This window comes from Nansenia antarctica, assembly GCF_963989245.1.
Source record: "Nansenia antarctica genome assembly, chromosome: 2".
In the NCBI taxonomy this organism is placed as follows: Eukaryota; Metazoa; Chordata; class Actinopteri; order Argentiniformes; family Microstomatidae; genus Nansenia; species Nansenia antarctica.
The window spans coordinates 59,028,469-59,043,625 of NC_137675.1; the positions used below are offsets into that span (position 1 = coordinate 59,028,469).

At 42.6% G+C, this 15,157-nt stretch overlaps 2 protein-coding genes across 2 annotated transcripts; both read left to right on the top strand.

The window, feature by feature from the left end:
* Positions 1-590: 590 nt before the first annotated feature.
* On the top strand, positions 591-1,652 carry LOC308150354 (mucosal pentraxin-like; the record flags this gene model as incomplete). Its single annotated transcript, XM_080523198.1, has 3 exons — positions 591-648; positions 876-978; positions 1,115-1,652. 3 exons carry the CDS (start codon positions 591-593, stop codon positions 1,650-1,652), a joined length of 699 nt encoding a protein of 232 aa, XP_080379324.1.
* Positions 1,653-7,864: 6,212 nt separating this feature from the next.
* On the top strand, positions 7,865-8,926 carry LOC308150355 (mucosal pentraxin-like; the record flags this gene model as incomplete). Its single annotated transcript, XM_080523199.1, has 3 exons — positions 7,865-7,922; positions 8,150-8,252; positions 8,389-8,926. 3 exons carry the CDS (start codon positions 7,865-7,867, stop codon positions 8,924-8,926), a joined length of 699 nt encoding a protein of 232 aa, XP_080379325.1.
* Between the last annotated feature and the right edge of the window lie 6,231 nt (positions 8,927-15,157).

Consider the following 15,157-nt stretch of genomic DNA (forward strand, 5'->3'; position numbering starts at 1 on the left):
ACGGAGGCAATAGCAATCAATCCCAGATCTATGCTAAACATAGCAATATACTACAAACAACAACAACAACAAAAATATACTAAATAAATAAACATCAAATGTAACAAAACAAATATCCAGTTCATTACATATTGTAGTGACCCACAGAGTAGCGGGTGTATTGATAACCATGCACAGCTGCCCCGCATTCCCCTATCAGGCGGATGGCCCAGAGAAGAGAACTGCAGGCTCGTTAGCCCCACATGCCACACCTGGGCCTCCTCCTAGGGACTCACAGATAAGGAGGAGCCACTTCTCTATTCCACTGATCACAATAAAAAGGACAGGAGAGACCAGACATCTTAGGAACTAAACTAGACATCTTCTGGATCAATTAAGCTACAGTACATCTGCCGTTTAGTAGAACTGACAAGGTAGGTTCTCTAGCATGACATACGGTGAAAGACATTTTGTCCATTAATGACACACTTGCAATTGAAGAGAATGCATTCAAGGAGAATACAAACCCATTTAAAGTGTATACTTGCATGTACACTGAAACCCTAATGTCATATTTGTTGTAAACATTGCTGTTGATGTATTGTGAACAGATGGAGAGACTCTTTGTGGTGCTGGTCATGTTCACCATGTGCTGGGCCGAGCCTCAAGGTGAGACATCTGAACATCCCGTTGATTTACTTTGAACATGAATGCTCATTTGACATACGATCAGTATTCATGAATCATATGGCACTACACACATACCTGGAAGTACATACCATTTACATTTGTGTATGCAATGGAAATCTCTTCAGACAGTACTAACATTACAATTCCAAATGTGCTTTGAAGGGTTTGTTTTGATTTGATGGACTGAATCCTCTTTGTCTGACCAGACCTCACAGGTAAAATGTTTACATTTACACGAGAGACCAACACTGCGCACGTGAAGCTGACACCAATAGGAGAGATCCTTGGCTCTGCGACCATATGTCTCAGGTAATATGGTGTTCAATACTTCTGTCGTCAACTTTAGACAACTCAAAACACCTTGACGTTGTGTCTGCATGTTGAATCCATAGTGATATTGAATATTTCTTGTTCTAACTCTATATTTATGAACCTCTTCCTGAAGGTATTTCACAGACCTGCGGCGACACTATACTCTGTTCTCCATGGCCTCCCGAAAAGACGACAACGACCTGCTGCTGTTCAAGAGGGTAACTGGAAGACTGGAACTGCACGTCAGGCATAAGGCACTCAAGTTTAAGGGGGTGCCAGGTGAGCTCAACGTGTGGGTCTCAGTGTGTGCCACCTGGAACTCCACCGATGGTCAGCTGTGGACCAATGGGAAGCCCAGCCCAACGCAGACGCCGGGCTACACAGGGGTGCTTGATGGTGGTGTTCCCAGTGTCATTCTGGGTCAGGACCAAGACTCCTATGGGGGGGGCTTTGTTACGAGTCAGTCATTTGTTGGGCTGATCAGTGATGTGAATGTGTGGAACCATGTCCTGTCTCCTTGTGAGATTCAGCACTTCACAGCTGATGTAAACTACAGCCCAGGCAATGTGATTAACTGGAGGGCACTGACTTACACTGAGAGTGGGCAGGAGGTGTTTGTAGAGGACAAGTTGAGAGCCATTTCTAACTTCTCCAACTTCTGTGCTGTTTAATCTTCATCATTCTCAAATTGCTGAATGTGACAATACCTCATGAGTTTTCCCCCTATAGAAATCGTTGAATGTATTCTAGCTGAAATTGAGTCACTTGATGTACATGCCAATAAAAGTAGTTAAGCAGTACACTGTTCTTTCTTTATTGGAGTACAGAAGAGGCTGTATGCACACACAGTTTTGTTGACCTGTATTTGTTAACCTTTTATTAGTCCCACTGAATCCTGATTCAGTGAGTGCAATGCTTTGCCCATATTGAACACACTGCATGTTAGATAGCCTCTACTAGCTTCTACACTTAGGCAGCACAGAAGTTACTGCAGCTTATTTTACAAAACGCCTTAGTCAAGGCTGTCCAGTCACAACCAATCGACTCAAAAAGCAAAACACAAAGATTTATTGGGGAAAACACACAACATAATCCAGGATTTAACTGGGTTTCAGAACTTCTATGACCAGCTGCTCCTCCTCGACAGCAGACTCCCCTCTACCTGTCTGCCCTGGAGTCAAAGTTAGGCCCTGTCCACACCTATACGTTTTTTTGATAAACGTGGATTTTTATATTCGTTTTGGGGGGTTCGTCCAGACGCAAACGAGTTTTTGCCCCCTGAAAACGAAGATGTTTAAAAACGCCTGCCAGAGTGAAGATGTTTAAAAACGCTGTATATTCGCCGTATATTTTTGACGTGTGGACGAGATAGACGGAGCTTTTTGTATTCGTCACGTCATCATGCACGTAGATTTCTATGATCATGCGCACTGCAGCTGTTTGCTGTTCCCTCTAACGTCATATCCTGGCACCAGTAACTACTATGTTTACAATAGGCAACGGTGTTCGAGGCTACACAAGCGAGGAAAATGGATGTGAACAAAGTGCTTCTAGTTCTTTCACTGTTAACTGGGCTTTTAACCTGTTCACAGATAAATGCACAGTTAATGAACGAGAACATTGAGACAGAGGCGTCTGATTGGCCAGCGGGGCTATGGGGATAATATTATATCGCCGACTACTGGTGTGGAATGCTCAATGACAGCGTTTATATTGCGTTCATGCGTATGCATGTGGACACAGACATTGTTTATAAACATGCTGGTGTGGACGGTAATATTTTTATATACGAAAAACGTTTATCAAAAAAACGTATAGGTGTGGACAGGGCCTTAAGCCTAACTTGGATCTCGGCGGGCCTGGTTACCCCTGAAATCTAGTATCCAGGACCTACTGTCCCTTCCTTAAGCCTAACTTGGATCTCGGCGGGCCTGGTTACCCCTGAAATCTAGTATCCAGGACCTACTGTCCCTTCCTTAAGCCTAACTTGGATCTCGGCGGGCCTGGTTACCCCTGAAATCTAGTATCCAGGACCTACTGTCCCTTCCTTAAGCCTAACATGGATCTCGGCGGGCCTGGTTACCCCTGAAATCTAGTATCCAGGACAGTAAAATATTTAAAGTGCAATAGCTGGCAAATGAGCAGTGGGCAGGTGCAGATAAGCTAGTTGAAGGCTATATTGAAGAAGTGCGTTTTTAGCTTTCTTTTAAAAATATTTAGTGAGCTGGCTTCCCTGATCTCTAAAGGTAATGTGTTCCAAAGCTTTGGGGCATAGTTGGCAAAGGCTGCGCTCCCGATCTTCTTCTGACTGTTGCTGGGAACCTCTAATAAACCTGCGATAGATGATCTTAGTGTTCTTGAGGGCACATAATTGGCAAGGGAATTAGCAATGTACTTTGGGCCTCGCCCATTAAAGGCTTTGTATATAAGGAGGAGGACCTTAAAATCAACCCTACATGTTACTGGCAGCCAGTGCAGAGTAGCTAGGACCGGAGTAATGTGTTCTCTCCTCTTGGTTCTAGTTAGAAGTCGAGCTGCAGAGTTTTGAATAAGCTGAAGTCTTGCAGTAGTTTTTTTAGGAAGCCCAGTAAAAAGTGGCTTGAGACAAAGGCATGAATCAGTTTTTCAGCATCTTTTTGGTTTATAAGTGGTCTTACTTTAGCAATGTTTCTAAGGTGAAAGAATTATGTTTTCGTCACCTTGTTAATATGGGACCTCAGGTTTAATCAATGATGTCAGTTTCCCTAGATTATTAAGCAGCATATCCCTCTTTGCTTTAGGGCCGATCAGTAGGACTTCAGTTTTGTCCTCGTTTAGCTTCAAGAAGTTATTGCTCATCCATTTATTTATTGCTAGAAGACAGTTCGTAATGGAGTCTATAGCTGAAGTATCATTTGGTTCAGCAGAAATGTACAGTTGCGTGTCATCGGCATAGCTGTGGAAACATACGTTGTGCTCTCTAATGATGTCCCCGAGTGGTAACATGTATAGTGAGAATAGTAGTGGACCAAGGCAGCTCCCTTGTGCGACTCCGAAATCGCTGTCATATTTCTCAGACACATGATCTCCAAGCTTGACATAGAACTTTCTCCCTGTAATGCAACTAATACAATTGTGCAATGTAGATTCTGCTTCCAGCATTATTAGTAGTGTTGTTAGTAGTATACTATTATTAGTATTATTATTATTATTAGTAGTAGTAGTATTATTATTATAGTGACTATAAGTTCTGAGTTATTCTGGTTATTTATTATGCAGTTAAACAGGGAGTCCATTCTGAAGGAATCTCATAATAACTGATACTAGGCTTACTTTAAGTGTTACTATTGTATATGACAGTAATTCATAAGTTCTAATGATAGTAACTCTACCACTGAGTGTTCGTTTAGCTCCAGACAGGGCCTGGGTGTGTGTGTGTGTGTGTGTGTGTGTGTGTGTGTGTGTGTGTGTGTGTGTGTGTGTGTTCTGGTAGCATTGTGTATGTATGTTACGGAGCCCCCCTGGGGTCACATGGTAGAGAACAATTATTTGATGTGTGAATCTGTTCCCTCGGTTTAGTAAATCTGTTCCCTCGGTTTAGTAATTCGTTAGGGTTAGGGTTAGAATCCTTGCAATCGTTCTGGCTCGTAGGGCCTAACCCTAACTCTAACGAATTACTAAACCGAGGGAACAAATTACTAAATCGAGGGAACGGATACCTGTCTGTCTGCCCTGGAGTCAAAGTTAAACTCTACCTGTATGTCTGCCCTGGAGTCAAAGTTACTCTCTACCTGTCTGTCTGCCCTGGAGTCAAAGTTACTCTCTACCTGTCTGTCTGCCCTGGGGGGTATTCCACGAAGCTCGATAAAGTTCTAAGCCTCGATAAAGTTCTAAGCCTCGAAAATGTTAGCTTGCGTTCGGTGCCATCAATGTGGCTCAAATAATTCGCTGCTTGGTTGAGCTCCTTCTGAGTCAGATATAATTAGCCTGGTCGCGACCAGGCTAAAACACAGGCTATGGTAAGACGCGCGTCAAAAAAGGCTCACAGGCGGAAACTAAACCCCGAACGACAGTTCCTCATGTGTCTTTTAGGAAATATTAGTTCCCACTTCACACGAGATAGATAGATGGATAGGTTGACTGTGTGATAGATAGATAATTTGATAATTTGAAAGTGTGATCGATCGATAGATAGTTTGATTGTGTGATAGATAACTAGATATTTAGAAAGTGTGATAGATAGATAGATAGATCGATGGATACATAAATTAAAAAATGTACAAAATAAAATAAAATGAATAGGTATGTCTATTGCATTGCTGTTATCACAGCGGTCTGGTTGGCGCAGTGGTTAAGGCAGCCGGCTGGAGTCCCAAAGGTTTCGAGTTCGAAGTCTTTTTTTCTTTTCTTTTTTACATTTAACCGAAGATTTCATGCAAAGGCTTCAAACACCATTGTAATCGTGTCAGTTCTTGTAAATTAGCCTGCACCATAATTTTATAGCCTACATACTTTTTTAGATGAGATTTTAGATTAGATTCAGACAACGAAATTGCAGTAAAAAGTGTGTCGGAAGAGGGATTCGAACCACGTCTAAAAATTATGAATAAATCCTGTGGCAGCCGTCGATACCACTAGGCCATTGTGGCGATATGACGGTTTGTAGCCTGCTGCTGATATCACCACAGTAGTAATATTCATTTATTAAAATATGAACATATAACAATAACTGGGGCTAGTATGACCTACGCATTTAATCGGTCAGCAATTTCTTGCCAAACCATTTCCCTCGCCTTGTTAATTGCGGCAGTATTGCACTATTTTACATCTTATTTTTCCGTCTTCATAAAGATCAATAATTCGGGAATGCTGCGCAAATGTAGTACGCCTGCAGAGTGGAGTATCTTCATTTCGACAGATCGACTCTTCTGGGCTCTTTATGTCTGCGTGCACGCGCCGATATCGAAGATTTGTAAGCCTGTCTTCTGTGAACACTCATCACGCAAGGCTGATCCTCGTTCGAGGAATCACCTGAGGCTTGAATTCCAATCTCGAGTTGCCTGAGCGCCGCATTTATTTATATCGCCGCTATACTGATCCGCCTTTAGTGGAATGGCCCCCTGGAGTCAAAGTTACTCTCTACCTGTCTGTCTGCCCTGGAGTCAAAGTTTCTCTCTTACACCTATAACGGCATAACAAACTGGATTCTTTCAGCACATGATAAACCTCTTAACCATAGAAACAAACATGTTTGTACATCTGTAAACAGGTTAAAAGTCCAGTTGACAGTGAAGGAACTAGAAGCACTTTGTACACATCCATTTTCCTTGCTTGTGTAGCCTCGACCACCGTTGCCTGTTTTAAACAAAGTAGTTACTGGTGCCAGGATATGACGTTGGATGAAACAGCTGCAGTGCGCATGATCATAGAAATCTACGCGCATAATTACGTGACGAACACAAAGACAACTGTCTATCTCGTCCACACATCAAAAATATACAGCGAATATACAGCGTTTTAAAAAAAACTTCACTCTGGCCGGAGTTTTTTTAAATGTTCGAATTCAGGGGGCAAAAACTTGTTTATCAAAAAACGTATTAGTGTGGACAAGGCCTGAGTCTGCTTCTCCTGCAACATAAGGCTATGTCCACACCTATACGTTTTTTTGATAAACGTTTTTCGCATATAAAAATATGACGCACCAGCATGTTTATAAACAATGTCTGTGTCCACATGCATACGCATGAACGCAATATAAACGCTGTCATTGAGCATTCCACACCAGTAGTCGGCGATATACTATTATCCCCATAGCCCCGCTGGCCAATCAGACGCCTCTGTCTCTCAATGTGCTCGATCATTAACTGTGCATTTATCTGTAAACAGGTTAAAAGTCCAGTTAACAGTGAAAGAACTAGAAGCACTTTGTTCACATCCATTTTCCTCGCTTGTGTAGCCTCGAACACCGTTGCCTGTTGTAATAACAGGATATGACGTAGGAGGGAACAGCAAACAGCTGCAGTGCGCATGATCATAGAAATCTACGCGCATGATGACGTGACGAATACAAAAAGCACCGTCTATCTCGTCCACACGTCAAAAATATACGGCGAATATACAGCGTTTTTAAACATCTTCACTCTGGCAGGCGCTTTTAAACATCTTCGTTTTCAGAGGGCAAAAACTCGTTTGCGTCTGGACGAACCCCCCCAAAACGAATATAAAAATCCACGTTTATCAAAAAAACGTATAGGTGTGGACAGGGCCTCAAGCAGACCCACAACCAACAGCCCGTATAGACCATCACACTCCACCCCATAACATGGGGCCCATAAGGGACCCGAAACCAGTCCCAACAACAACAACAACAACAACAACAACAACAAAAATATACTAAATAAATAAACATCAAATGTAACAAAACAAATATCCAGTTCATTACATATTGTAGTGACCCACAGAGTAGCGGGTGTATTGATAACCATGCACAGCTGCCCCGCATTCCCCTATCAGGCGGATGGCCCAGAGAAGAGAACTGCAGGCTCGTTAGCCCCACATGCCACACCTGGGCCTCCTCCTAGGGACTCACAGATAAGGAGGAGCCACTTCTCTATTCCACTGATCACAATAAAAAGGACAGGAGAGACCAGACATCTTAGGAACTAAACTAGACATCTTCTGGATCAATTAAGCTACAGTACATCTGCCGTTTAGTAGAACTGACAAGGTAGGTTCTCTAGCATGACATACGGTGAAAGACATTTTGTCCATTAATGACACACTTGCAATTGAAGAGAATGCATTCAAGGAGAATACAAACCCATTTAAAGTGTATACTTGCATGTACACTGAAACCCTAATGTCATATTTGTTGTAAACATTGCTGTTGATGTATTGTGAACAGATGGAGAGACTCTTTGTGGTGCTGGTCATGTTCACCATGTGCTGGGCCGAGCCTCAAGGTGAGACATCTGAACATCCCGTTGATTTACTTTGAACATGAATGCTCATTTGACATACGATCAGTATTCATGAATCATATGGCACTACACACATACCTGGAAGTACATACCATTTACATTTGTGTATGCAATGGAAATCTCTTCAGACAGTACTAACATTACAATTCCAAATGTGCTTTGAAGGGTTTGTTTTGATTTGATGGACTGAATCCTCTTTGTCTGACCAGACCTCACAGGTAAAATGTTTACATTTACACGAGAGACCAACACTGCGCACGTGAAGCTGACACCAATAGGAGAGATCCTTGGCTCTGCGACCATATGTCTCAGGTAATATGGTGTTCAATACTTCTGTCGTCAACTTTAGACAACTCAAAACACCTTGACGTTGTGTCTGCATGTTGAATCCATAGTGATATTGAATATTTCTTGTTCTAACTCTATATTTATGAACCTCTTCCTGAAGGTATTTCACAGACCTGCGGCGACACTATACTCTGTTCTCCATGGCCTCCCGAAAAGACGACAACGACCTGCTGCTGTTCAAGAGGGTAACTGGAAGACTGGAACTGCACGTCAGGCATAAGGCACTCAAGTTTAAGGGGGTGCCAGGTGAGCTCAACGTGTGGGTCTCAGTGTGTGCCACCTGGAACTCCACCGATGGTCAGCTGTGGACCAATGGGAAGCCCAGCCCAACGCAGACGCCGGGCTACACAGGGGTGCTTGATGGTGGTGTTCCCAGTGTCATTCTGGGTCAGGACCAAGACTCCTATGGGGGGGGCTTTGTTACGAGTCAGTCATTTGTTGGGCTGATCAGTGATGTGAATGTGTGGAACCATGTCCTGTCTCCTTGTGAGATTCAGCACTTCACAGCTGATGTAAACTACAGCCCAGGCAATGTGATTAACTGGAGGGCACTGACTTACACTGAGAGTGGGCAGGAGGTGTTTGTAGAGGACAAGTTGAGAGCCATTTCTAACTTCTCCAACTTCTGTGCTGTTTAATCTTCATCATTCTCAAATTGCTGAATGTGACAATACCTCATGAGTTTTCCCCCTATAGAAATCGTTGAATGTATTCTAGCTGAAATTGAGTCACTTGATGTACATGCCAATAAAAGTAGTTAAGCAGTACACTGTTCTTTCTTTATTGGAGTACAGAAGAGGCTGTATGCACACACAGTTTTGTTGACCTGTATTTGTTAACCTTTTATTAGTCCCACTGAATCCTGTCCTGATTCAGTGAGTGCAATGCTTTGCCCATATTGAACACACTGCATGTTAGATAGCCTCTACTAGCTTCTACACTTAGGCAGCACAGAAGTTACTGCAGCTTATTTTACAAAACGCCTTAGTCAAGGCTGTCCAGTCACAACCAATCGACTCAAAAAGCAAAACACAAAGATTTATTGGGGAAAACACACAACATAATCCAGGATTTAACTGGGTTTCAGAACTTCTATGACCAGCTGCTCCTCCTCGACAGCAGACCCCCCTCTACCTGTCTGCCCTGGAGTCAAAGTTAGGCCCTGTCCACACCTATACGTTTTTTTGATAAACGTGGATTTTTATATTCGTTTTGGGGGGTTCGTCCAGACGCAAACGAGTTTTTGCCCCCTGAAAACGAAGATGTTTAAAAACGCCTGCCAGAGTGAAGATGTTTAAAAACGCTGTATATTCGCCGTATATTTTTGACGTGTGGACGAGATAGACGGAGCTTTTTGTATTCGTCACGTCATCATGCACGTAGATTTCTATGATCATGTGCACTGCAGCTGTTTGCTGTTCCCTCTAACGTCATATCCTGGCACCAGTAACTACTATGTTTACAATAGGCAACGGTGTTCGAGGCTACACAAGCGAGGAAAATGGATGTGAACAAAGTGCTTCTAGTTCTTTCACTGTTAACTGGGCTTTTAACCTGTTCACAGATAAATGCACAGTTATTGAACGAGAACATTGAGACAGAGGCGTCTGATTGGCCAGCGGGGCTATGGGGATAATATTATATCGCCGACTACTGGTGTGGAATGCTCAATGACAGCGTTTATATTGCGTTCATGCGTATGCATGTGGACACAGACATTGTTTATAAACATGCTGGTGTGGACGGTAATATTTTTATATACGAAAAACGTTTATCAAAAAAACGTATAGGTGTGGACAGGGCCTTAAGCCTAACTTGGATCTCGGCGGGCCTGGTTACCCCTGAAATCTAGTATCCAGGACCTACTGTCCCTTCCTTAAGCCTAACTTGGATCTCGGCGGGCCTGGTTACCCCTGAAATCTAGTATCCAGGACCTACTGTCCCTTCCTTAAGCCTAACTTGGATCTCGGCGGGCCTGGTTACCCCTGAAATCTAGTATCCAGGACCTACTGTCCCTTCCTTAAGCCTAACATGGATCTCGGCGGGCCTGGTTACCCCTGAAATCTAGTATCCAGGACAGTAAAATATTTAAAGTGCAATAGCTGGCAAATGAGCAGTGGGCAGGTGCAGATAAGCTAGTTGAAGGCTATATTGAAGAAGTGCGTTTTTAGCTTTCTTTTAAAAATATTTAGTGAGCTGGCTTCCCTGATCTCTAAAGGTAATGTGTTCCAAAGCTTTGGGGCATAGTTGGCAAAGGCTGCGCTCCCGATCTTCTTCTGACTGTTGCTGGGAACCTCTAATAAACCTGCGATAGATGATCTTAGTGTTCTTGAGGGCACATAATTGGCAAGGGAATTAGCAATGTACTTTGGGCCTCGCCCATTAAGGGCTTTGTATATAAGGAGGAGGACCTTAAAATCAACCCTACATGTTACTGGCAGCCAGTGCAGAGTAGCTAGGACCGGAGTAATGTGTTCTCTCCTCTTGGTTCTAGTTAGAAGTCGAGCTGCAGAGTTTTGAATAAGCTGAAGTCTTGCAGTAGTTTTTTTAGGAAGCCCAGTAAAAAGTGGCTTGAGACAAAGGCATGAATCAGTTTTTCAGCATCTTTTTGGTTTATAAGTGGTCTTACTTTAGCAATGTTTCTAAGGTGAAAGAATTATGTTTTCGTCACCTTGTTAATATGGGACTTGAAGCTTAGGTCTGAGTCGAAAATAACACCTAGACCTCAGGTTTAATCAATGATGTCAGTTTCCCTAGATTATTAAGCAGCATATCCCTCTTTGCTTTAGGGCCGATCAGTAGGACTTCAGTTTTGTCCTCGTTTAGCTTCAAGAAGTTATTGCTCATCCATTTATTTATTGCTAGAAGACAGTTCGTAATGGAGTCTATAGCTGAAGTATCATTTGGTTCAGCAGAAATGTACAGTTGCGTGTCATCGGCATAGCTGTGGAAACATACGTTGTGCTCTCTAATGATGTCCCCGAGTGGTAACATGTATAGTGAGAATAGTAGTGGACCAAGGCAGCTCCCTTGTGCGACTCCGAAATCGCTGTCATATTTCTCAGACACATGATCTCCAAGCTTGACATAGAACTTTCTCCCTGTAATGCAACTAATACAATTGTGCAATGTAGATTCTGCTTCCAGCATTATTAGTAGTGTTGTTAGTAGTATACTATTATTAGTATTATTATTATTAGTAGTAGTAGTAGTATTATTATTATAGTGACTATAAGTTCTGAGTTATTCTGGTTATTTATTATGCAGTTAAACAGGGAGTCCATTCTGAAGGAATCTCATAATAACTGATACTAGGCTTACTTTAAGTGTTACTATTGTATATGACAGTAATTCATAAGTTCTAATGATAGTAACTCTACCACTGAGTGTTCGTTTAGCTCCAGACAGGGCCTGGGTGTGTGTGTGTGTGTGTGTGTGTGTGTGTGTGTGTGTGTGTGTGTGTGTGTGTGTGTTCTGGTAGCATTGTGTATGTATGTTACGGAGCCCCCCTGGGGTCACATGGTAGAGAACAATTATTTGATGTGTGAATCTGTTCCCTCGGTTTAGTAAATCTGTTCCCTCGGTTTAGTAATTCGTTAGGGTTAGGGTTAGAATCCTTGCAATCGTTCTGGCTCGTAGGGCCTAACCCTAACTCTAACGAATTACTAAACCGAGGGAACAAATTACTAAATCGAGGGAACGGATACCTGTCTGTCTGCCCTGGAGTCAAAGTTAAACTCTACCTGTATGTCTGCCCTGGAGTCAAAGTTACTCTCTACCTGTCTGTCTGCCCTGGAGTCAAAGTTACTCTCTACCTGTCTGTCTGCCCTGGGGGGTATTCCACGAAGCTCGATAAAGTTCTAAGCCTCGAAAATGTTAGCTTGCGTTCGGTGCCATCAATGTGGCTCAAATAATTCGCTGCTTGGTTGAGCTCCTTCTGAGTCAGATATAATTAGCCTGGTCGCGACCAGGCTAAAACACAGGCTATGGTAAGACGCGCGTCAAAAAAGGCTCACAGGCGGAAACTAAACCCCGAACGACAGTTCCTCATGTGTCTTTTAGGAAATATTAGTTCCCACTTCACACGAGATAGATAGATGGATAGGTTGACTGTGTGATAGATAGATAATTTGATAATTTGAAAGTGTGATCGATCGATAGATAGTTTGATTGTGTGATAGATAACTAGATATTTAGAAAGTGTGATAGATAGATAGATCGATGGATACATAAATTAAAAAATGTACAAAATAAAATAAAATGAATAGGTATGTCTATTGCATTGCTGTTATCACAGCGGTCTGGTTGGCGCAGTGGTTAAGGCAGCCGGCTGGAGTCCCAAAGGTTGCGAGTTCGAAGTCTTTTTTTCTTTTCTTTTTTACATTTAACCGAAGATTTCATGCAAAGGCTTCAAACACCATTGTAATCGTGTCAGTTCTTGTAAATTAGCCTGCACCATAATTTTATAGCCTACATACTTTTTTAGATGAGATTTTAGATTAGATTCAGACAACGAAATTGCAGTAAAAAGTGTGTCGGAAGAGGGATTCGAACCACGTCTAAAAATTATGAATAAATCCTGTGGCAGCCGTCGATACCACTAGGCCATTGTGGCGATATGACGGTTTGTAGCCTGCTGCTGATATCACCACAGTAGTAATATTCATTTATTAAAATATGAACATATAACAATAACTGGGGCTAGTATGACCTACGCATTTAATCGGTCAGCAATTTCTTGCCAAACCATTTCCCTCGCCTTGTTAATTGCGGCAGTATTGCACTATTTTACATCTTATTTTTCCGTCTTCATAAAGATCAATAATTCGGGAATGCTGCGCAAATGTAGTACGCCTGCAGAGTGGAGTATCTTCATTTCGACAGATCGACTCTTCTGGGCTCTTTATGTCTGCGTGCACGCGCCGATATCGAAGATTTGTAAGCCTGTCTTCTGTGAACACTCATCACGCAAGGCTGATCCTCGTTCGAGGAATCACCTGAGGCTTGAATTCCAATCTCGAGTTGCCTGAGCGCCGCATTTATTTATATCGCCGCTATACTGATCCGCCTTTAGTGGAATGGCCCCCTGGAGTCAAAGTTACTCTCTACCTGTCTGTCTGCCCTGGAGTCAAAGTTTCTCTCTTACACCTATAACGGCATAACAAACTGGATTCTTTCAGCACATGATAAACCTCTTAACCATAGAAACAAACATGTTTGTACATCTGTAAACAGGTTAAAAGTCCAGTTGACAGTGAAGGAACTAGAAGCACTTTGTACACATCCATTTTCCTTGCTTGTGTAGCCTCGACCACCGTTGCCTGTTTTAAACAAAGTAGTTACTGGTGCCAGGATATGACGTTGGATGAAACAGCTGCAGTGCGCATGATCATAGAAATCTACGCGCATAATTACGTGACGAACACAAAGACAACTGTCTATCTCGTCTACACATCAAAAATATACAGCGAATATACAGCGTTTTAAAAAAAACTTCACTCTGGCCGGAGTTTTTTTAAATGTTCGAATTCAGGGGGCAAAAACTTGTTTATCAAAAAACGTATTAGTGTGGACAAGGCCTGAGTCTGCTTCTCCTGCAACATAAGGCTATGTCCACACCTATACGTTTTTTTGATAAACGTTTTTCGCATATAAAAATATGACCGTCCACACCATCATGTTTATAAACAATGTCTGTGTCCACATGCATACGCATGAACGCAATATAAACGCTGTCATTGAGCATTCCACACCAGTAGTCGGCGATATACTATTATCCCCATAGCCCCGCTGGCCAATCAGACGCCTCTGTCTCTCAATGTGCTCGATCATTAACTGTGCATTTATCTGTAAACAGGTTAAAAGTCCAGTTAACAGTGAAAGAACTAGAAGCACTTTGTTCACATCCATTTTCCTCGCTTGTGTAGCCTCGAACACCGTTGCCTGTTGTAATAACAGGATATGACGTAGGAGGGAACAGCAAACAGCTGCAGTGCGCATGATCATAGAAATCTACGCGCATGATGACGTGACGAATACAAAAAGCACCGTCTATCTCGTCCACACGTCAAAAATATACGGCGAATATACAGCGTTTTTAAACATCTTCACTCTGGCAGGCGCTTTTAAACATCTTCGTTTTCAGAGGGCAAAAACTCGTTTGCGTCTGGACGAACCCCCCCAAAACGAATATAAAAATCCACGTTTATCAAAAAAACGTATAGGTGTGGACAGGGCCTCAAGCAGACCCACAACCAACAGCCCGTATAGACCATCACACTCCACCCCATAACATGGGGCCCATAAGGGACCCGAAACCAGTCCCAACAACAACAACAACAACAACAACAAAAATATACTAAATAAATAAACATCAAATGTAACAAAACAAATATCCAGTTCATTACATATTGTAGTGACCCACAGAGTAGCGGGTGTATTGATAACCATGCACAGCTGCCCCGCATTCCCCTATCAGGCGGATGGCCCAGAGAAGAGAACTGCAGGCTCGTTAGCCCCACATGCCACACCTGGGCCTCCTCCTAGGGACTCACAGATAAGGAGGAGCCACTTCTCTATTCCACTGATCACAATAAAAAGGACAGGAGAGACCAGACATCTTAGGAACTAAACTAGACATCTTCTGGATCAATTAAGCTACAGTACATCTGCCGTTTAGTAGAACTGACAAGGTAGGTTCTCTAGCATGACATACGGTGAAAGACATTTTGTCCATTAATGACACACTTGCAATTGAAGAGAATGCATTCAAGGAGAATACAAACCCATTTAAAGTGTATACTTGCATGTACACTGAAACCCTAATGTCATATTTGTTGTAAACATTGCTGTTGATGTATTGTGAACAG